At 43.3% G+C, this 23,283-nt stretch overlaps 1 protein-coding gene across 2 annotated transcripts; it reads right to left on the bottom strand.

Annotated features, from left to right (window-relative positions):
- Positions 1-336: 336 nt before the first annotated feature.
- On the bottom strand, positions 337-22,841 carry OTULIN (OTU deubiquitinase with linear linkage specificity). 2 transcript variants are annotated; one of them, XM_083624721.1, is made up of 9 exons: positions 22,715-22,841; positions 19,437-19,681; positions 16,790-17,119; positions 10,470-10,546; positions 8,406-8,509; positions 5,538-5,681; positions 5,086-5,211; positions 2,749-3,018; positions 337-589 (listed from the first exon to the last, which is right to left on the bottom strand). In XM_083624721.1, the coding sequence occupies exons 2-9, from the start codon at positions 19,637-19,639 to the stop codon at positions 395-397; spliced, it is 1,449 nt and encodes a 482-aa protein (XP_083480847.1). In that variant the 5' UTR covers positions 19,640-19,681; positions 22,715-22,841; the 3' UTR covers positions 337-394. The 2 variants fall into 2 exon arrangements, with proteins under 2 accessions (XP_083480847.1, XP_083480848.1); XM_083624722.1 differs by lacking the exon at positions 16,790-17,119.
- Between the last annotated feature and the right edge of the window lie 442 nt (positions 22,842-23,283).

Raw genomic sequence — 23,283 nt, 5'->3', positions numbered from 1 at the left:
TGGTACCTCAGGTTACATACGCTTCAGGTTACAGACGCTTCAGGTTACAGACTCCGCTAACCCAGAAATAGTGCTTCAGGTTAAGAACTTTGCTTCAGGATGAGAACAGAAATCGGACTCCGGCAGTGTGGCAGCGGCAGGAGGCCCCATTAGCTAAAGTGGTGCTTCAGGTTAAGAACAGTTTCAGGTTAAGAACGGACCTCCGGAACAAATTAAGTACGTAACCTGAAGTACCACTGTACATTGTATTAGGATTTTAATTTCAGAAGTTTGCACCAAAGTGTTGAAAATTTAACTGCCTTTGCTGGAAAAAAAATAAACCGGAAACTAAGAAGATTTGCTTTTAAGTTGTTTATTCCATTTACGCACCTGTTTGTTTTTTGTTTTGGTTTTTTTACAAACTAGTCTCTTCGCAGACTCGAGCAGGAATATTATAATGTCTGTCATCTTCAGTTATAAGGGTTACAATTGGCCAGGCCTCTTCTGGGTCGTTGGGGTAAAGAGTGATGAATTCATCTGTGTTGTACTTATAGAGTCGATAGACCTGGATGGTGTGCTGCAGGGCGTAAGCCAGGAGAAACATCTCCACCTAGGTATCAAGGGGAGAAAGTGAAAAAAAAATTGCGTGCATTATTTAAAAAGACAAATAACCAATTTGGCCAAATGTATTCTGGAAATGTATTCTGGGACGCGGGTGGCGCTGTGGGTTAAACCACAGAGCCTAGGAATTGCCAATCAGAAGGTCGGCGGTTCGAATCCCCGCAACGGCGTGAGCTGCCATTGCTCGGTCCCTGCTCCTGCCCACCTAGCAGTTCGAAAGCACGTCAAAGTGCAAGTAGATAAACAGGTGCCGCTCCGGCAGGAAGGTAAACGGCGTTTCCGTGCACTGCTCTGGTTCGCCAGAAGCGGCTTAGTCATGCTGGCCACATGACCCGGAAGCTGTATGCCGGCTCCCTCAGCCAACAAAGCGAGATGAGCGCCGCAACCCCAGAGTCGGTCACGACTGCACCCAATAGTCAGGGGTCCCTTTACCTTTACCTTTATTCTGGAAATAGGCCTAGACACCCACCCCAATCTAGGTGGGAAACGATACAAGCAAAGAGAACACAACTTCCAGGCTGGTCCAGAGGATATGGTCTACATGGCCAAGTTAAAAGACGAAGAAATGGCCAAAATGACTGGAAGAATCAGAAATCAGGAAACCAAAACTTTAATAAAGAATGGGGCAAATTTATAATTTATCTTAAAAACCATTGCAAACAGTTAAAATTGTTAGTAGGGTTGAAATAACACTTGTAGTTTAATGGTGAATTTTGGATATAATGGAGATGTAAAAAATTTGTATTATTATGAAAGATGCAGGAGGAAATGATTAACAATAGGACCCACAAAGGGGAGGAAGGAAGTCCAGGAGATTCTACGGAATCTTCTCTTGATGTTGTATGTTGGATATGTGATTGTTAAACCGTAATTTGTAAAACCAAATAAATATTTTTTTTAAAAAAGAAGAAGAAAAAGCTCGCTTTCAGCCATGGCAGGGCAGCTGCTCCCCCTCCCCACAGATCGAGTAAAACAATTGAAATACTTAACTAACTGACCAATCACGTCGGTTCTTTCCCGCCAACAAAAGTCCTGACTACGCCCATGCTTTCAGCCAATCAGCTGTGCAGGAGAAAACTGTGTGCAGTTATGCATTTATTCAGTACTGCTCCATGCTCCCCTTTCTTTGCCAAACAACTTGTCAGCAAGATCCCAGCTTCTCTTGCACATACAAGGTGTGAGCAGGTTAGCTGCTGCACATACATTCTGTTGGATCGGGGCCCCTGCTGTTTTGTGTAGCAGCTTGCTGAGTACAGGTGAAACTCAAAAAAATAGAATATCGTGGAAAAGTTCATTTATTTCAGTAATTCAACTTAAAAGGTGAAACTAATATATGAGATAGACTCATGACATGCAAAGCGAGATATGTCAAGCCTTTATTTGTTACAATTGTGATGATTATGGCGTAATTTGTTATAATTGTGATGATTATGGCTGATGAATATTCTGATATTCTAATTTTTCGAGTTTCACCTGTAGTTACCATATTTTTTGCCCTATAAGACGCACCAGACCACAAGACGCACCTAGTTTTGGGAGGAGGGAAACAAGAAAAAAAATATTCTGAATCTCAGAAGCCAGATCAGCAAGAGGGATCGCTGTGCAGTGAAAGCAGCAATCCCTCTTGCTGTTCTGGCTTCTGGGATAGCTGCGCAGCCTGCATTCGCTCCATAAGACGCACACACATTTCCCCTTACTTTTTAGAAGGAAAAAAGTGAGTCTTATAGAGCAAAAAATACGGTATATACTCAGAGGGAAATGCCAGTTGGATTTGTTTTTTCAGTGATCCATGCAGTTGGAAGGAACCTTGGAGGTCTTCTGGTCCAATTCCCGTTTCTCAGTGCAGGATGCAACCTTCAGCATCCCTGACCGATAGCCGGCCAACCTCTGCTTAAGGAAAACGCCCAAAGGAGAGAGGAAATTGCAAGGCCACAGATTTCGGTTATGCATTAGGAGAAACATCAAAGTCAGAATTGTAGACTTGAGATTCCCTTGAGATTCCCTGCTACTTTGCTTGGCAGGCCGTGCTTGGGCCTATATAAAGGTTGAGTTCTGGACTGCACCAAATCAACATCTGCTTCCCCTGCTCCTAATGAACGGCAGGGAACGGATGTTAGATCCCGTTTTGGTCGAACGTGAGGAACTTACTTGTTCAAGGCCTCCCGTGTGACCGAGTTGATTCAAGTGGTTTTCCATCAGTTGGGAAGGATTGCTGGATGTATCCCGGGCAAAGAGAAGCCAGGCGAAGACGGGGACCTCCTTCCCCTTCTCGTTGTCTTCGTACAAATGGATTGCCGTATTGAGCATGAGAAATTTCACAGCTTCGTAGAGTTTGTATTCATCCTCCTCACTTCTGAAAAGCTCATCGCAAGCCGCTTGCCTCTCGGCGAAGGCCTTCATTTCACTCACACGTTTCCACTGTAAAGGCAAAGACACGAATGAATGGGATGCACGAATAACAGCAGGAAATAAAAGTCCAGTGCAAACAGCACTGCATACAGCATCCCTTCTGGAGAGCTTGGATTCAGATCTCTAAAACCATCAGTGAAAGCTTTTATCCATAAAGGTAAAGGTAAAGGTAAAGGGACCCCTGACCGTTAAGTCCAGTCGCGGACGACTCTGGGGTTGCGGCGCTCATCTCGCTTTATTGGCCAAGGGAGCCAGCGTTTGTCCGCAGACAGCTTCTGGGTCATGTGGCCAGCATGACTAAGCCGCTTCTGGCGAACCAGAGCAGCGCACGGAAACGCCGTTTACCTTCCCACCGGAGTGGTATCTATTTATCTACTTGCACTTTGATGTGCTTTCGAACCGCTAGGTTGGCAGGAGCAGGGACCGAGCAATGGGAGCTCACCCCGTCGCGGGGATTCGAACCGCCAACCTTCTGATCGGCAAGTTTAACCCACGGCATCACCTGCGTCCCTTTTATCCATAAAGGGCGACATTAAACTGGTGAGGTTGCAGGCCAGGGGGTTTCATTTGGTTGTGATGTATTAGTGTAGCAGGGAATGAGAGAGAAAATATAAATGATTACTGGGGGACAGGGGGAGAATTAGTGGGGCTTCTATTCAACTGTAGGTTCTCAAACTTCCTTCAGTCTTCTACTCAATATTTTGGAAAGTTGTTTTTTCACTATGCATTTGGACACCTCTTAAGATAGCGTTCCCAAATTTTGCATGACAGTTCTGAAGATCAAGGAGCTATAGATCTTCTCTATACTTGGAAGCGACTGAACACCATTTCGAATCAAGAGCGAAGGCTGAACCTTTCAAAACTGCCATGATTTTGGGGCTTCTTAGAATTCACAAGCAATGCCAAGTAGCAAAGTGCTGCTAGCATCTTATAAGAGTATCTATACTGTGGTGTTGGTAATCTATAAACATTTAAAACTGAGATTATTCAATTGATTGGTGAGTTAAAAGACAAGGGCTTAATCATTTTCAAAACCTTGATTTCATAATTGCGCGCGACGCTTTCACAAACAAGTCTGAGTGCCAAATCACGTACGGTAATAGCTACATGAAATTAAATTTCAGCTGAAATAAACTAAAGCATTAGACAGAACAGATCAAATTCATAAAGAAAATGTCATGATTAAATAATAAGTAACATTGCACCAACATAGCATTAATGACTACTGAGCAAAATATCTATTAAACAGCAACCAGTAACAAGAATTACAATAAATATTGTACCAACATGGCACCAGAACGATCTGTTCTCCCCATCAAACATGTGAACACCGGAAAGCAACTGGAAGGGTAATATGCACAGAGAAATCTGTTTCAGTGTGTGGATTGATTCTTGCTGAAGTGGTGTGATTAAAACTGCTGTCCTTTGTTTCAATCAAAGAGACAACAGAGTGTGTCTCCGCCGGTGAAGCCAAACTGCTGTGAGATCTCCCCGGGGCTCAAACCTGGGCAGTGTGTAGGGAGGTCCTGGGCTGCCCAGGCAACAAAACCACCCCACCCCTCTCGGCCTTGCTGATGTGGTCCAAAGGAAAGCAGAACAATACATTTGGCACCAGCTTGGCTGCACAAGTTGCTGGAGTAGTAATAATAATAATAATAAAACACAAAAACAAGGCGCCATCCAGCCATCTTAGGGATTCCACTCTGGCTTTGTGTAAGCTTTGCTCCTTAGCCTTCTCTTCTCCGGAAGCTATCTCACAAGGCAGAGGAGGTTTAGGATCAGAGTTTCCCTTCTCCTAACTTGGCCCTCCAGTTGTTTTGGGACTACAATTCCCATCGTCCCTGACCACTGGTCCTGTTAGCTAGGGATGATGGGAGTTGTAGTCCCAAAACATCTGGAGGGCCAAGTTTGGCCATGACTGTCCTTCCCTCTGCAGCACGTGCAGAAATTGCCGCCTTGATCATTGGACGGCCATCTAGTCCCCAGCTCATTCCAATCTCCCAATTGCTTGTTTTCAAATAGTTAGAAATGTGGAACTGACAGTAAGGTGAGCTAAGAATGCACAATTTGTCAAACCTTGCTTTTAAGTAGCATTAAACAGTCTTTAATTTCATCCACCAAGTTTTCAACTTTGCTGGTCCATTTTTGCCTGAGCTGCCATTGCGCGATCCAACCGTATTTCTCCATCAGTTTCTCTGGGAGCTACAATTTTCAGAAGATAAAAGTTAATCTTTACCAGAAATTTGACAAGGCAACTCATTATCTAGTGATATGTTTTTATTTAATCAGGGCATCTAATTCCTGCTGGCCAAAGGTTCTTTGACCAGAATGGGTACTTTAGAATACTGTACAATGAGAAAGAAAACTTGTGTCGTGTGCCTTTTGCTTTTGTGTTTTCTCCTCTGAATGCACAGGTATTACTTAAAAAATAATTTGTGGCAGGCAAACAAGCCTATACAAATACCTGCTAAGCAAAAGCTACCATTGTTTTGTTCTATCTAGAGATGTGCTGGAAGTTGGCGACCTACCAACATCATGTCCTCTCTCTTAAGCCAGTCAGGAAGCTGAACAGCTTGGCTAAGGGCTTGAAACAGCGTCGCTCTGACGGCGCAATAGTTATCCCCTCGCACTCTCCTTATCGAAATAAATTTCTGTGAAACTGCTTCGTAGCCCTGTGCGAAGAACAAAAAACTACTATTAGATGCACACACCCAAACAAACAAAAAATAAATCAAAAACTTCATGTGCTGGAGCCCAATATGAGGCCTGGTTTATAGAAGCATCACTCAAGAATTTGAAATCTCAGTGTGGTTGCAGTCCCTCAGATGACGAAGCACACACTGTGACTCTATCTGGAGAGATCAGGCCACAGTAACTCATGCCCTTGTTGCATTTAGGCTTGACAATAATAATAATAATAATAATAATAATAATAATAATAATAATAATTATTATTATTATTATTATTTATACCCCGCCCATCTGGCTGGGTTTCCCCAGCCACTCTGGGCAGCTTCCAACAGAACACTAAAATACAATAACCTATTAAACATTAAAAGCTTCCCCAAACAGGGCTGCCTTTAGATGTCTTCTAAAAGTTTGGTAGTTGTTTTTCTCTTTGACATCTGGTGGGAGGGCGTTCCACAGGGCGGGTGCCACTACCGAGAAGGCCCTCTGCCTGGTTCCCTGTAACTTGGCTTCTCGTAGCGAGGGAACCGCCAGAAGGCCCTCGGCACTGGACCTCAGTGTCCGGGCAGAACGATGGAGGTGGAGATGCTCCTTCAGATATCTCATAGTTTCCTCGCTACGAGAAGTGAAGCTACGGGGAACCAGACAGAGGGCCTTCTCAGTAGTGGTGCCCACCCTGTGGAACACCCTCACATCAGATGCCAAGGAGATAAATAACTATACAACTTTTAGAAGACATCTGAAGGCAACCCTGTTTAAGGATGTTAGATGTTTTATTATGCTTTTATATATGTTGGAAGCCGCCCAGAGCAGTTGGGGCAACCCAGTCAGATGGGTGGAGTATAAATATTATTTATTATTATTATTATTATTATTATTATTATTATTATTATTATTATTATTAGTTTCCAGTGGCTTACTCCCAGATTATATTCTGTCTCACTACAGTGCTGCTTTTGGCTGATGGCTTCATTTCCAGGCTCAATATGTATTATTGTTCTTTTTATTAATAACGTGATTAAATTGGAAATTTTTAGTGTTCAAGTAGTAGTAGCTATTATTTGAATAAACAGCCTTGAGAATTCTGCTCAGAAAGGCAACCTATAAATATTTTAAATAAATGAAAATACACAGAATGAAACTATTCTAAACATCAGTGTCTAGGTATTGGATATTTAGGCGAAATACAACACCTAAAGGATATACAGTATCCATTTATTTGCTTATTTTTAAAAAAGATGAGTTGTAGCCAACCAAACCATACTTTGAGTAGGCCATCAAAATCAATAGGCTTTAGTTATAACTAATTTACATCTGCTGTAGTCAGTGAGTCTACTTCCAGGCAGGGTGGATAAAAAATCAATGATTTAAAAAACAAACAAAACAGGTGGTTTTTTATATTTAAATCGGATTTTTAAGATAAAATGCTTTTGGAGGGAAAATCTTTCTAAAGATAGTTTTCTATTTAAGTTACATTACAGTCCAAAGGCTATTCATCAGGAAATAAGGATTTGTTTTAAGTTTTTCATGTGTGCTAAAACTCAGTCTAAGTGTTTTTTTTTTATTTAACTGCATCAGTTAACAAACATGGATACATAATAATAATAATAATAATAATAATAATAATAATAATAATAATAATTTATTATTTATACCCCGCCCATCTGGCTGCGCCTCCCCAGCCACTCTGGGCGGCTTCCATAGAAACCAAAAATACAGTAAAATATCACACGTTAAAAACTTCCCTGAACAGGGCTGCCTTAAGATGTCTTCTGAATGTCAGGTAGTTGTTTATCGCTTTGACATCTGCTGGAAGGGCGTTCCACAGGGCGGGCGCCACTACCGAGAAGGCCCTCTGTCTGTTTCCTTGTAACCTCACTTCTCGCAATGAGGGAACCTCCAGAAGGCCCTCGGCGCTGGATCTCAGCGTCCGGGCAGAATGATGGGGGTGGAGACGCTCCTTCAGGTATACTGGACCGAGGCCGTTTAGGGCTTTAAAGGTCAGCACCAACACTTTGAATTGTGCTCGGAAACGTACTGGGAGCCAATGTAGGTCTTTCAAGACCGGTGTTATATGGTCTTGGCGGCCGCCCCCAGTCACCAGTCTAGCTGCCGCATTCTGGATTAGTTGTAGTTTCCGAGTCACCTTCAAAGGTAGCCCCACGTAGAGTGCATTGCAGTAGTCCAAGCGGGAGATAACCAGAGCATGCACCACTCTGGCGAGACAGTCCACAGGCAGATAGGGTCTCAGCCTACGTACCAGATGGAGCTGGTAAACAGCTGCCCTACATATGCTATAATGTTATTGTTTTAGTTAAATAAGTTGTTTAAATGGTTATTAAGGAAATGATTGTTTTTCTCCTTCCAATAAAGTACAGCAGAAAAGTTGCCCAAATATAAACAGTTAACTTATTAAACCTCACAATAATTTCATAATTACTTGTCTACGTATTTCTAACAGTATAACCAAATCAATAATTTCTGATATAACTGTAAAAACAACTCTGAAAATTTATTATTCCAAAAACGAAACCCTCATCTGGTTGTAAATATTAAGGTTATACCAGCAAGAATGAGTCTTTCTGTAAAAAGATGAATTAAATCAAGTCTTACTGACTTAGTGATTTTTAAATCAAATCCACTCTGCTTCCAGGTAGGATTTTGTTGTACACAAGCCTATGAACTATTGCAAGAAAATGAGATCAGACCTTCCTTATACATTTGGCCTGCGAGGTGGTTCCTCTCCATTCTTTTTGACAATAATCCATGATGCCGACTTCTGGTTCCACACTTAGCTTATTTTCTGGAAAATCTGAATTGCAATTAGGAAAAAAAGAATCCATTTTAGTTGGGGAAAGTCAAAAGAAGCACAGTTCTCTTCTGCATTACAAAAAAAAAAAGCCAATCTGTATATACATTTATGGAAATTGCAGGCCTCTTTGGCTGCAAGACCCCTGAGCCTGGGTGAAGGGCACTCAGGAAGCTTATCAGCTTCGGTACAAACTACTTAAACTTCTTCAATCTATTCCGTTTTGACATTTAATCAAGTCTTCTCTAAAGAGCTCACACTTATTTCTCACGAGCAAAAGGAGTGTCTCACAGGTGGGTGCAGGACTAGTGGGGTGTGGGGCAAGACTTGCAGGGAAATCTTCCTTGAAAATAAATAAGTCGAGATGAAGGACTGCCCACCCACACTGCTCTTGTCCCTTTTAGGATATTCTGGTCTAATATTTGCTTCCTCCAACGCGAAGCCTGGCTTTACATGATTAGCTGTGTTGGGATTGCGTGGAAAGGCTAATCGCAGTCTTTCTGCGATACCTGGTTTTCAACATCGTGATGTATCACCAGCTAAACATTATCATAATAAATAAAAAGATGAAATATGAAAAAATCATTTTTAATAATTCCAGTGGCACCTTAGGTAAAGGGACCCTGGACCGTTAGGTCCAGTTGTGACTGACTCTGGGGTTGTGGCGCCCATCTTGCTTTATTGGCCAAGGGAGCTGGCGTACAGCTTCCGGGTCATGTGGCCAGCATGACTAAGCCGCTTCTGGCAAACCAGCGCAGCACACGGAAACGCCGTTTACCTTCCCGCTGGAGCGGTACCTATTTATCTACTTGCACTTTGACGTGCTTTCAAACTGCTAGGTTGGCAGGAGCTCACCCTGTCGCGGGGATTCGAACCGCCAACCTTCTGATCAGCAAGTCCTAGGGTCTGTGGTTTAACCCACAGCAACACCCACGTCCCTAGTGGCGCCTTAAAGATCAACTAAATATGAGCTTTCGTGTGTAATACACACTTTGTTTCCTCTGCTTCAGAGTATTATATTTAGTTGATCTTTAAGGTGCCACTGGAATTATTTAAAAATATTTTTTCATTTTTCATCTTATTTATTATGACTATGACAGGTCAACACAGCTATCCACCTGAATCAGCAGCTAAACACTGCAATATATATTGATATATCACAATGTCTGAAAAAAGGATGGAGCTATGCAGAGGCTGGCTTCACAGTTTTCCCCACATTGTGTTTCTTTCCATAGCGCGTGTGCGCGCACACACAGACATCACGATTTGTAATAGATTGGCAGGTCAAAAATCATGAAAACAATATCATGATACGGACATCAAACTGGTTTTAGATGAAATATCGCCCAGCCCTAACACATATCACGATTTGCGATATATTGCCAGATCAAAAGCTATGAAACCGATACAGTGGAACTTCCGTGGTCGAATGTAATCCGTTCCGGAAGACCGTTTGACTTCCGAAACATTTGACAACTGAGGCGCAATGGGCGGGCGGCAATTAAAATGGAGAAACTTGCCTCAGAAGCCGTTCAACTTCTGAGGCGCGTTCGAAAACGGAACCATTCACTTCCGGGTTTTCGGCATTCGGCTTCCAAGACGCTAAAAAACCGAGGTTCCACTGTATCACGATATGGACGTTCAAACCGGTATTGGGTAATATGTTGCTGTATCACCCAATCCTACTCTAGAAGGCAGTAATAGACTACCGCTGGGAATGAGGGTGTGTTTGGGGTGAAACTTTACAACTCCTTTTGCTGCAAGGCATTAAGGTGGGGGCAGTCAAGGCTCCAGTCCCACTGCCCCCCAAGTCCTGATGCTATAGGTTCTGTTATTTCCTCTGGGGTTGGCAAGTGGCAGGCTGCTCCCCTGAGGGCAACGCTCACAGAGAGGCTGCTGACTTCTACTTTACACAGAATTCAACTAATATATCATGCTCTATATGCGTAGTGCTGAAATGTACCTGAGGAGCCTGTCCCACACACAAGCAATACTTTTTCTCTCTCTATTTCTTCCGCATCACGGTACATGTCCTCCTCGCTGCAACAACATCAATACACACTTCACATAATGGCAAAGGGCTAATCTGTAGTCATTTCTTTGAGTTAACTCCGGAGTGGGGAACCTTTGGCCCAGGGACAGGATGTGGCCTCACTAATTGGCCCTTGGCACCACCATTCTAGAATTATGATCACGGCTCTCTGTTGCATAAATGAGGAGAGGCAAGTACAGTATAGAAAACCCTGGATTTTGTGTGGGTGGAATGTAGCCTTATGGGTAAAGTGCAGAGTTGCACCTATTGCTCCGCCCACTTTTGGTTCTGGCCCCACCCACCACCATCATGCAGGCCCTAGGAGACTCCCTAAAAGCCAGTGTCAACCTTGGGCTGAGAAAGATTTCCCATTCCTGGAGTAAAGAGCTATTGATAAGAAACAAGGTTGTTTTCTGCGATTGTGGGTTGTATCCAACGAAGTCGTCGTATGAGCAGGACACTATCTGCAAGCACAACAGAACTCTGCCTCCCCTCTCATCCTCCCCCTGAGTGTCGTTCCACAAAAAAGAAGAAGACAATCTCTGCTCCTTCAAGCCTCTGGAGCAGATCTGGGTGTGGAGAGTCAGGAGCAAAAAAGAAGTTTCCTTAATAATTTTGTTAGCCCAAGCCACCCGGCACAGCTTCCCTATACAGTCGTACCTTGGTTCTCAAACTGAATCCGTTCTGGGAGTCCGTTCGACTCCCAAAACTGTTTGAAAACCAAGGTGCAGCTTCCAATTGGTGAAAGGAGCGTCCTGCAGTCAAACGGAAGCTGCATCAGACCTCCGGCTTCTGAAAAACATTCGCAAACTTACTTCTGGGTTTGCGATGTTCGGGAGCTGATTTGTTCGTCAACTAAGCCATTCGAGAACCAAGGTATGACCGTACAGGGCTGCCTTCAGATGTCTTCTAAAGTTTACATAATTACTTATTTCCTTGACAATTGATGGGAGGGCGTTCCACAGGGTGGAAAACGTTCCCTGTTCCCTCGCTTCTCGCAGTGAGGGAACTGCCAGACGGCCCTCGGAGCTGGACCTCAGTGCTCATGCGATTCTACCTGCTCACACAATGACTTGGTTGGAGTCAACCAAATGGGCGTCAACTGTACATTCATTTGAGCAACAGTAAAAAAGAAAATAAAAAAACTTTAAAAGTTGCAAAAAAAAAAAGTCAAAAGCAAGTAATAATGAAGACACACCTTTTCTTAAGATCTTAAGATCTCTAACAGTATCAGATTGTTGCCTCCCAGATTTAGAATGCATTTTGTTGGTGATGGCAAAACCTTTGGAATCATAAAAGAAGGGAAATAAAAAAATCACATTATATTCAAAAAGCAGTCTAACAAAGCTTCTGCTACATTAAAACAAAAAAAAAAAACAAACAAACCCACACATGTAAAATAGAAATCTTGGGATACTTGGGAGTAACATCCTTCTGAATTCATATGGGGCTTAATTTGAAAGGCAATCAGCATAAGGTTACATCACATCAAGGTCATCACATCTAGGACACATTATGGCCCGCATCCTAAGAGACTCAGGAACGCGCCTAAAGTTGTGGAATGTCCCCCAAGTGAGACACATCTGTCTCCACCATTATTAACTTTCAGGAGGAATTCAAAAACATTCATGTTTATTCAGGCTTTTAGGTGGCTGAATTGAAATTGAAATTGGAGACAATAGTTAAGAGTTGCCATATTTCAAAAAGTGAAAATTCGGACACATAAGTTGTTGAGCTCTTTTAGGTAAGGTTGTTGAATTTGATCCCCTGCTAAATTTGCCTGTTTGCCCTCTGACGAAGAAATGACCAGTCCATAATTTTAATGGTAGGTTTATTGTAGCTGTAAGAGACAAAATAACAACAGGAAAACCCCCGGAAACCCAGAAGACAAAAGTCAGAGATTGATGTGCGTTATAATGAGTGAAATAAGTATTTGATCCCCTATCTTCGTCAGGGGGCAAACGGGCAAATTTAGCAGGTGAACAAATACTTCCCCCCCTCACTGTAGCTATTAATGATAAATTAACATGAGCCATTAAGGTAAGACGGGGAATACGCAGGAGAAATTTTGAGGAGATACGGAAGGTGTGTTTGTAGAATAGGTAAAGGTAAAGGGATCCCTGACCATTAGATCCAGTCGTGGCCGACTCTGGGGTTGCGGCGCTCATCTCGCTTTATTGGCCGAGGGAGCTGGCGTACAGCTTCCAAGTCATGTGGCCAGCATGACTAAGCCGCTTCTGGCGAACCAGAGCAGCGCACGGAAACGCCATTTACCTTCTCGCCAGAGCGGTACCTATTTATCTACTTGCACTTTGACGTGCTTTTGAACTGCTAGGTTGGCAGGAGCAGGGACCGAGCAACGGGAGCTCACCCCATCACAGGGATCCGAACCGCCGACCTTCTGATCGGCAAGTCCTAGACTCTGTGGTTTAACCCACAGTGCCACCCGCGTCCCTGTTTGTAGAATATTTACTGTTAAAATGGAAAGGGGTCAAACCGTCGCAAGAGGTGTTGAACATTTGGGAGGTTGAATAATTGTGATGGAATGGAATAAAATAAATAAAAGTGGGATATAAATTAAGAAGAAATACAATAGATCAGGGTTCCTCAACCTTGGCCCTCCAGATGTTTTTGGCCTACAACTCCCATGATCCCTAGCTAGCAGGACCAGTGGTCAGGGATGCTGGGAATTGTAGTTTCAAAACATCTGGAGGGTCGAGGTTGAGGAAGCCTGGGTTAGATCCATAGTGGATCTTCCAGGAGCCCTTTTCTGTGAGCAGAAAGCGTTTTTCCAACTTAACACAAGAAAAGAGAACTAGCAATGTGCATCTGTATAGTTAAAGCTATGGTTTTCCCAGTAGTAATGTATGGAAATGAGAGCTGGACCATAAAGAAGGCTGATCGCCGAAGAATTGATGCTTTTGAATTATGGTGCTGGAGGAGACTCTTGAGAGTCCCACGGACTGCAAGATCTAACCTCTCCATTCTTAAGGAAATCAGCTCTGAGTGCTCACTGGAAGGACAGATCCTGAAGCTGAGGCTCCAATACTTTGGCCACCTCATGAGAAGAGAAGACTCCCTGGAAAAGACCCTGATGCTGGGAAAGATGGAGGGCACAAGGAGAAGGGGACGACAGAGGACGAGATGGTTGGACAGTGTTCTCGAAGCTACCAGCATGAGTTTGACCAAACTGTGGGAGGCAGTGGAAGACAGGAGTGCCTGGCATGCTCTGGTCCATGGGGTCACGAAGAGTCTAAACACGGGACACGACTAAACAACTAAACAACAACAACAATATGCATCCACTAGCTTCCGCAATCTCTGGTCTATACTTGTGCTAAGCCCATCTGGAATTTGTAGCTCTTCTCCTGGGGCTTGTGCAACACTCCAGAGAATCATGCCACCGCGGGATTTTCTTTTGCTTCTGCGACTCTGGATCCAACCCGATAGTTTGGCTAATTCAGGTGGTGGCTGTTCTGAAGGAGAGTGTCCCAACACCAGAAAGAGGTTGCTATCGAAGGAATCTAACCCCAAAATTAATCTCAGAAGTACTTACTGTGGCCGGGGGAGCAAACAGCAAGGAAGTTGGAGGAGCAGGTACATCATCGCCATCAAAATGCATGCTAAGTCATCCTACTGGGCAGGAGAAGACAGCAATCCGTGATGGACAGAGACTTGAAAAACAAAGGTAGCTTTTAGGTCCTGGTATTTGGCTTATTTGTCCAACAGCCTCGGCCTCTAAAACGACACCTCTCCTTTCAATGAAAGAAGGCTTGGACAGTTGGAAACACTGTATGCTTTTGTCAGAAGTTTGGGCGCCTCATCTGATTTGTTTCAAAGCCCTGGACAAGCTGCCAAGTACGGGGGCAATTTCCATGGGAGCTAGATCTGTTGGGATGAATGGATCCAGTGGATCTCCATTTCCCATCTTTGGCTCAGCTGTAACTACAGAGCATCTCCCCCATCCTTGATGAGCCAAGTTTAGTGGATCTTAAAGAGAGGGTGGAGTTAGGCTGGATCCCAAACCCATTCCAACTCAGTCATATGTCCTGGCAACCTAGCATAAATTAAGCCAGCAACGCAGTACAGTGGTATCTTGTTTCTCAAACGCCTTGGTACTCAAACAACTTGGAACCCAAAGACTGCAAACCCAGAAGTAAATGTTCTGGTTTGCAAACTTTTTTCGGAAGCTGAACATACTCTGTTTTGAATGTTACGCTTCCAATTTGAGTGTTACGCTGAGGTCTGTCTGCTTTTGCTACTTATTTTGCGTTTTTGTGGCTTTTTTGTTTTGTTTTTGTGACTGTGTGGAACCCAGTTCAGCTACTGATTGTGTGATTACAGTACATTGTTTATTGCTTTCATTTTATGAATCAATGGTCTCGTTAAAATAGTAAAATTCATGTTAAATTGCTGTTTTAAGGGTTATTTTTAAAAGTCTGGAACGGATTACAGTGGTACCTCAGGTTAAGTACTTAATTCGTTCCGGAGGTCCGTTCTTAACCTGAAACTGTTCTTAACCTGAAGCACCACTTTAGCTAATTGGGCTTCCTGCTGCTGCCATGCCGCCGGAGCACAATTTCTGTTCTCATCCTGAAGCAAAGTTTTTAACCTGAAGCACTATTTTTGGGTTAGCGGAGTGTGTAACCTGAAGCGTATGTAACCTGAAGCGTATGTAAGCCAAGGTACCACTGTAATCCATTTTGCATTACTTTCTATGGGAAAGCGCGCCTTGGTTTTGGAGCGCTTTGGTTTTGGAACGGACTTCCGGAACAGATTAAGTTTGAGAACCAAGGCACCACCTTATTTTAAAGGCTTGTTTCCCTCTCTGCCAGGCGTAGGCAGACAAGCAGCAGCTCCACTGCTGAATGGAGCTAGAGTTGTGTAACTTTATGCTGACTTTAACTTACACCAGCTTGCTTTTCGCCAGCTTCCTGCACATAGGGCTTGACCCCTTGGTCTTTCCACACCCTGGAAGCGAAATGGGTACAACGTTGCTCTAAAAAGGTGCCAATTGTTCTGCCTGAGGTACTAGGTCGTGCCATTTTAGGGGGTGAAGCTTAATTTTTGTACATTTCTTCAGTGAGGGGTATTAACAATCCGTTTGGGGGTATGAGGAAACTTGCTATTGTTTTTGTGACTGGACAAGTCTACACTTGAACTGCTTCTGCTCAAATGGTTACTCTGTTTGCTATTCATCTAAAGTTAAAGGTAAAGGACCCCTGACAGTTCAGTCCAGTCACGAACAGCTCTGGGGTTGCGGTGCTCATCTTGCTTTACTGGCCAAGGGAGCCGGCATTTGTCCGCAGACAGTTTTTCCAGGTCATGTGGCCAGCATGACTAAGCCGCTTCTGGTGAAACCAGAGCAGCGCACAGAAACGCCGTTTATTTTCCTGCTGGAGCGGTACCAATTTAGCATCTCAAATGCCCGAATGGATTCTACATGGGCAGAAGTTTTCGTTACATCAGATTTCTAACTTCTGTGGTAATATTGGCCACCAAACAATGGAAAACACTTAAGCCCCCTTTTGGTTGTTTTACATTTTAATATACGACTTTATCTTTTACTAGGAACATTTGAGAGGTTTTGTACTTAGGCTTGTAAGATTTGGCCTAGAAAGAGAGGCTGGGTAATCAGAACGTCTTATTTCCCAAACAAAGGATCAAATCAGAATTTTAGGTTGGCTTCTTCATCCTGCGGTTACTTATTTTCTACAGGTACCAGAACACTTACCATGGTGATTGCAAGGTTAATCAGTATCAACACACCAAACACGAAGATTTGCTGAAAATAAATGGGTTTACCCATTGGTCCCCCAATACAAAGAAACACTTTGAAAGAACAGGCGAACTGAGGTTTAAATTGTGATCAGGATTTGAAAGCAAAGCTTGAAATGGCCTAGCAATTCTAGATTAAAGCAGCAACCAGGTTAGCCTTAACCATGGTTAGTGCTGGTGCAGAAGTAAATATCAAAGGGTAGTTAAGGCAGACCATGCAAAAGAGAAGATTTGTGCTAGAAAAGGAAGGAAAAGCCCATGTTTTTCCAAGCAAACTTTCTATTCGCAAAACACAGTTTGCAAGGACCACGTTTTGCATTTGTCTGAAGAACGAACCCATCGCACATGGAAACTTGCTCATTCTTCCAATAGAATAACTTCTATTACCTATTTAGCATCTGGAAAAATATGGTAAAGTCAAGTCACAGGTCTGAAAAGGCTTCTTCAGCAAAACTTTAATGACAAAAACTCACTAGTCTACAGACGATTCCATTGGGTAAGTGATGAGCGAGGCAGGCAGGTTTTCTTTACTTTTGTGAGAATTATCTTGGTGGGGTCGAGATACTTTTGAGACCTCTGTCTGGGTCCTCTTTGTACAATTGCCGCCATCTTCTTTGACGGTCAATGCAGGGCTCCCTTTGTAGCTCATGCTTGAACTTACGGAAGACATTTTGTCATGAGGAGTGCATTTTTCCTTTTTGTTTTTAGAAAACTGTATACCAAAAATACTTTTTTTCCGCTTCTCTTCTGCGGTAACGGAAGGACCAGTTGCCTTCCTCGCCATTGGCTGTGACATCCCAGGGCTATGAGAAAAATATATGAAAAGCCTCTGTGAGGCTTAAAAGCTTATTCACTCTTACACAGTTCAAATAGTCCAAATGAGACATGAAGCAACATGGGATGGGGTGTCTGAATCGAGCAAGCCTAATTTGAAGATCATCATTTCACATAATTAACTGAACTTGCATGTGGTCTTAACTCCCAGATGTAGACACAGCATTTAGTCTGCAATATTCTTATAATGAAATCAGTACTCATTTGTATCAGCCCCTTAAAGTCCAAAACCAGACAATGTAAACCGTAATTAATGTGGGCTTGTTTTTCACATATATTCCCGTTTCTCTTCTCTTTCGGTATATTCAAAATTAACTCACTAACTACAAGTGGTAGAAGTTTGCTTCCTGAAGCAAAGAAAACAGGCATCTTCAATATTCCAGGAAGAGCTGTTTTTTCACAAGTTACAGAGCAGAAAACCCAAGCTTGCCATTGAGCATAAACCCAAAAGGGATCTGCAACCAGTCCCTGCTGCATGTGAATTGTCCTTGCACGATAGGCGTGCTGATCACATTTTTACAGAAAGTGCCCAGCTAATAATCTCAGTATTTTAGAAACCAAACCTCCACTCACCCCATATTTTTTAATTAATTGATCCGAGCAATTTTACCACCCTCCTCAAATGTTCACATTCTCTCTGTGCCTACAAAACATCTTTGCATCATCTCTCCTTGAAAGTTAATCAACAGTCAAGGGAAAAATGGCTGCATCTGCATGGCACATTTAAAGACATTATCATACCACTTTTAATTGCCCTGCTCTCCTGGGAGCTGTAGTTTGTTAAATGTCCTGAAAGTTGTTAGGAGACCCCTATTTAACTAAGAGAGCTACAATTGGCACACTGGTTTAGCAGCAAATCTCTCTTTGGACTCACAGCTGTCCATGGAGGCGCAGGTTAATTCTGTGTCCAGGGCGGCTGTCTACCAGCTCCACCTGGTACGCAGGCTGAGACCCTACGTGCCTGCGGACTGTCTTGCCAGAGTGGGGCATGCTCTAGTTATCTCCTGCTTGGACTACTACAATGCACTCTACGTGGGGCTACCTTTGAAGGTGACCCGGAAACTTCAATTAATCCAGAATGCGGCAGCTAGACTGGTGACTGGGAGTGGCCGCCAGAACTACATAACACCAGTCCTGAGAGATGTGCATTGGCTCCCAGTACATTTCCAAGCGCAATTCAAAGTGTTGGTGCTGACCTTTAAAGCCCTAAACGGCCTTGGCCCAGTATACCTGAAGGAGTGTCTCCACCCCCATCGTTCAGCCCGGACACTGAGATCCAGCGCCGAGGGCCTTCTGGAGGTTCCCTCATTGCGAGAAGTGAGGTTACAAGGAAACAGACAGAGGGCCTTCTTGGTAGTGGCACCCGCCCTGTGGAACGCCCTCCCTTCAGATGTGAAGGAAATAAGCAGCTATCTTATCTTTAAGAGACATCTGAAGGCAGCCCTGTTTAGGGAAGTTTTAAATATTTAATGATGTATTGTTTTTAACACTTGATTGGAAGCCCAGAGTGGCTGGGGAAACTCAGCCAGATGGGCGGAGTATAAATAATAAATTATTATTATTATAAATTATTATTCCTAGGGAATGCTGACAACTGTAGCTCCTTCCCAATATTTTATATATGGTGAAGTAAGCACTCGTGTGTAGGAATTTGTGTTTCCCCGAACATCCATGTAATTGTATGTAATGAGGCTGACATATGTGCTAATTTAATTACAAGAGACCATCAGAACAATGTCTCACATCTTGCCTACGCACAGCAAAACAGATGGCATGCGCACAAGTGATTTTTTAAAAATAGGAAACTGATCATACACAAAGCAGAATTTACTCTTGCTGGGTGCAACACAAACAGAAATCAAATGATCAAGATTATTTGCAGTTTCGCTATTTATGAAGCGCATGTGTGTTTGTGGGAGCCAGTCAGACAAACAGTACTTTATTCTCTCTGCACCGGCATTTTACAGAGAGGAGGGGAAGGAATTCAACTACAAAGCTTGTATGTGAACTATTCAAAATGTTCCTCTCTCTCTCTCTCTCTCTCTCTGTGTGTGTGTGTGTGTGTGTGTGTATGTGTGTGTGTAGGGGCAGCTGGCAAAGGGAACGGATATGTGTATTTCTCATCTCTGAATCTTACCACCTTTTACTATGACAAATAATGCATAATGCAGCTTAGACGTTACCCAAAGCGGTAACACACAAATCAAATTGATCAAACAGAAACATAAGCAAATCCTCGGCTTTATTTTTAAACCCTATTAATCTGCGGTTAACGAAAGCACTTACCTTTCTTGGGTGGCCTGGCTGCTACTTAGCTTAAATCGCTTAGTATTGTCTGTAAGAGTTGCAATGCCGGGGCTAGTGCAAACCTGCCTTTCCGGAACTGGTTTTGGCCCAGTCGGTTTGTTCTCATTTCCCTCAGCAGCAGCGAGGACAGTCTTTCTCCCATCCGGAGGCCTGCAAAGCTGTCCGTCCTTATCTGCGCTCATCTCTGCAGGGCAGAAAAGCCTCTTTGAAGTTTCAAGCCTCCGCTTTAGAGGAAGGGGAATCAGGAAAAGAGAGAGAAGTCCATCAAAATCCACGACCAGAAAGAGGAGGAGTACCAAGATGAATGGAAGAAATTTAAGGATTATTCAGTTAAATATGCTAAGATAATATAAGTAGAATGACTTGTGAGGACCAGATTGGCCTAGGAGTTAAAAATGTTAAATTGCATAACACTATGGATAGAAGTAAATATGAAAAGAAAGAAAGTTGTTAATTGACCAAGTTAATTTTATTTGAAAACAGTATTGGAAAACTGCTACAATGAGTTATAGGGAAACTCAGCTAGGGGGATTTGAGGAAGTCATATAACAATGGTAACAAAAGTGGGATTATAACAGTTAGGATAAATGTTTGTCTGTTTGTTTGCTTCTTTTTTATACTGTAATGTTTTCCTTTTTTGTTGTTTATGTTTGTTATAAATTTGGAAAACCAATTTAAAAAATTGGAAAAAAGAGAGATCCATCAGGAGGAAGGAATTTTGAGAAATCCTAGGTGGTAATAATAATAATAATAATAATAATAATAACAATAAATTTTATTTATATCCCGCCCTCCCCAGCTGAAGCCGGGCTCAGGGCAGCTAACAACAATAAAATAGTGCAACATTCTAAAAACATTTCATTATAAAAATTAATTAAAATCCAATTGATGGCAACCATTAAAATAATAATAATAAATTATTATAAAAGGTAGTCCCTTTTACAGTTTGCTTTTAAAAAAATGAGTGTGAACAAGAGCTAGGGAAGTTTGCAGTAGCAGTAATAATAATAATAATAATAATAATAATAATAATAATAATAATAATAATAAATAATAAATAATAATAATAGCAATGCTGGGAGCAAGCAAGGATCAGTTTCCCAGGTAGCTCAGCCGGTAGAGCATGATACTCTCAGGGTAATGGGTTCGTGCCCCAATTTGGGCAAAAAGATTCCTGCACAGCTGGGGGTTGGACTAGATGACTCAGGGGGTCCCTTCCAACTCTACAATTCTATGATCAAGCCACAGCATTTGCCACTGTCTCAAAGGATAGACTTGGAGGGGGCAACACAACCCCATACCCTCCAACATTTCTCCGATGAAAATAGGGACGCGTCCCATTCTATAATAATTTGACTACAGTGGTACCTCGGGTTACATACGCTTCAGGTTACAGACTCCGCTAACCCAGAAATAGTACCTTGGGTTAAGAACTTTGCTTCAGGATGAGAACAGAAATCGTGCGGCAGCAGCGGGAGGCCTCATTAGCTAAAGTGATACCTCAGGTTAAGAACAGTTTCAGGTTAGGAGCGGACCTCCGGAACGAATCAAGTACGTAACCAGAGGTAGCACTGTATTTATACCCCGTACATCTTACTGGGTTGCCCCAATCACTCTGGGCAGCTTCCAACATATGTAAAAACATAATTAAACATTTTTTAAAAAACACTTCCCCATGCAAGATTGCCTTCGGATGGCTTGGAGGAGGTCGAATAACTCCATAAAGGGACCCCTGACCATTAGGTTCAGTCATGGCCGACTCTGGGGTTGCGGCGCTCATCTCGCTTTATTGGCCAAGGGAGCCAGCGTACAGCTTCCGGGTCATGTGGCCAGCATGGCTAAGCCGCTTCTGGTGAACCAGAGCAGCGCACGGAAACGCCATTTACCTTCCCGCCGGAGTGGTACCTATTTATCTAATTGCACTGGCGTGCTTTCGAACTGCTAGGTGGGCAGGAGCAGCGACCGAGCAACGGGAGCTCACCCCGTTGCGGGGATTTGAACCACCGACCTTCTGATCGGCAAGCCCTAGGCTCTGTGGTTTAACCCACAGCGCCACCCATGTCCCATGGATAACTCCATACCCTCTAACATTTCTCCAATGAAAGTAAGGACATCCTAAGCAGGGCTTTTTTTCAGCCGGAACACTCCGGGACTTTGTTCCGGAACCTGCCCTGAGGGTTCCATCACCTCTCTGTGCCCATAATCATCCAGATGCTGTGGGCAGGCGGCACATTTTCTGAGTAGGGAGATTTGGATGGAGTTGGCATGTCGCACGCTTTTTTCAGCGATTCTCTTCTCTTCCGAAAGAAGCTCTATAAGGGAGGCGCGACACGGCGTGTGTTATCAGCTCCCTAAAAATAGCCCAACCACTTTGATGGCTCCCTAAAAAAATAGCCCCCCCCCTTTGATGGCTCCCTAAAAAAATAGCCCAACCCCTTTGATGGCTCCCTAAAAAACAGCCCCCCCCCTTTGATGGCTCCCTAAAAATTAGCCCAACCACTTTGATAGCTCCCTAAAAAAATAGCTGAACCACTTTGATGGCTCCCTAAAAATAGCTCAACCACTTTGATAGCTCCCTAAAAAAATAGCTCAACCACTTTGATGGCTCCCTAAAAATAGCTCAACCACTTTGATGGCTCCCTAAAAAATAGCCCAACCACTTTGGCATCCTTTTGAAAGAAGCTCAGCAACTGAGGGTTGTCCGTTCCCAAAAGCGGCGGTGGGAGTTCCTGCACCACCTTTTTCTAGGGGGTGGAAAAAGCACTGATCTTAAGTGGGATCAAATCAGAAACCCGGACGGCTTCTCTAAATTAGGGGCGTCCCTGGAAAATTAGGGACACTTGGGAAAGGTCTGTAATCGTAAGAGAACCCAGCGGGGGTTGCTTCGAGGTAAGCGAGTTCGGGGCTGGGGTGGGGGTGCTCCAGAATCCTGATCAGGCACGCTTCTCCTTTGTGGTTTTACTCGGGAGTAAGCCTCGGCGGAATGAAGCCCAGCACAGCAGCCGCGCGTCGGGAGAGGGAACCCCTGGAAGAGCCGAGTTTGCCCCGCCGGGGTTCTACTTGGGGGGCGGCGGCGCTGCGCTTTCCGCCCAGCAGCCCTTTGGAAACCTCCGGGCAGATGCGCGCGGACAGGATCGGGCGCAGGGCGCAGGGCGGGGCAATCGAATCTCTCGCCTTTTGCAGGGCGCTGCGGAAATAATAATAATAATAATAATAATAATAATAATAATAATAATAATAACAATATTTGAAATTACCTCGGTCGCAGCAGTGGTTTCATCATTCAATGTCCGGTTCTACTTTAAATATATATCTATATCTATCTACTGTTCCCTTTGCTTCCGCGTTTTCTCTATAAACTTACAATTAACAGACTCACACGTGCCGAGCTAACTTCCGGGTACACCTACGAAGCCAAGTTCCGGGTTGCATTGCATTGCATTGCTAAAAACTATAAATCTCCAACGGGTTGACTTCACTCCCTTCATGGTCTTCTGATGCAGTCGGATGCAGACAACAATGGCATATGTATTATTATATCGTGTAGAATGCATGTATTATTTTATAACATATTGCACATTTGTTTTTTTAAAAATTGTATTACTATAGATCAACATGCTGTGCTATATTATAGAATTATATATATGATATATTTTATATCTTCTCCTTCGGCGGTCGCTCGTAGCCGAGTACGATTGCCTTCCATGAATAAGGTCTTAATATTACATTACTGTATATATAATGTATATAATATGTGTGTGTGTATTACGCCAGGGGAAAATGCGGGGTATGAATAAATGAACAAATGTGTAACAATAAAATAATA

This window comes from Podarcis filfolensis (genome assembly GCF_964270895.1).
Source record: "Podarcis filfolensis genome assembly, chromosome: 7".
Lineage (NCBI taxonomy): Eukaryota > Metazoa > Chordata > Lepidosauria > Squamata > Lacertidae > Podarcis > Podarcis filfolensis.
The sequence above is the reverse complement of the archived record's forward strand: the minus strand, read 5'-3'. Positions and strand labels throughout refer to the sequence as shown.

What these genes read in the sequence shown, in the direction of transcription:
- OTULIN (XM_083624721.1), bottom strand. Translation starts at nt 19,639, where the DNA reads ATGAGCGCAGATAAGGACGGACAGCTTTGCAGGCCTCCGGATGGGAGA. An exon ending in AGCCAGGCCACCCAAGAAAG is followed by an intron (nt 17,120 to 19,436) that starts GTAAGTGCTTTC and finishes TTTTTCTCATAG; the next exon opens with CCCTGGGATGTCACAGCCAA. An exon ending in ATGGAATCGTCTGTAGACTA is followed by an intron (nt 10,547 to 16,789) that starts GTGAGTTTTTGT and finishes ATGTTGTTGCAG; the next exon opens with CGAGGAGGACATGTACCGTG.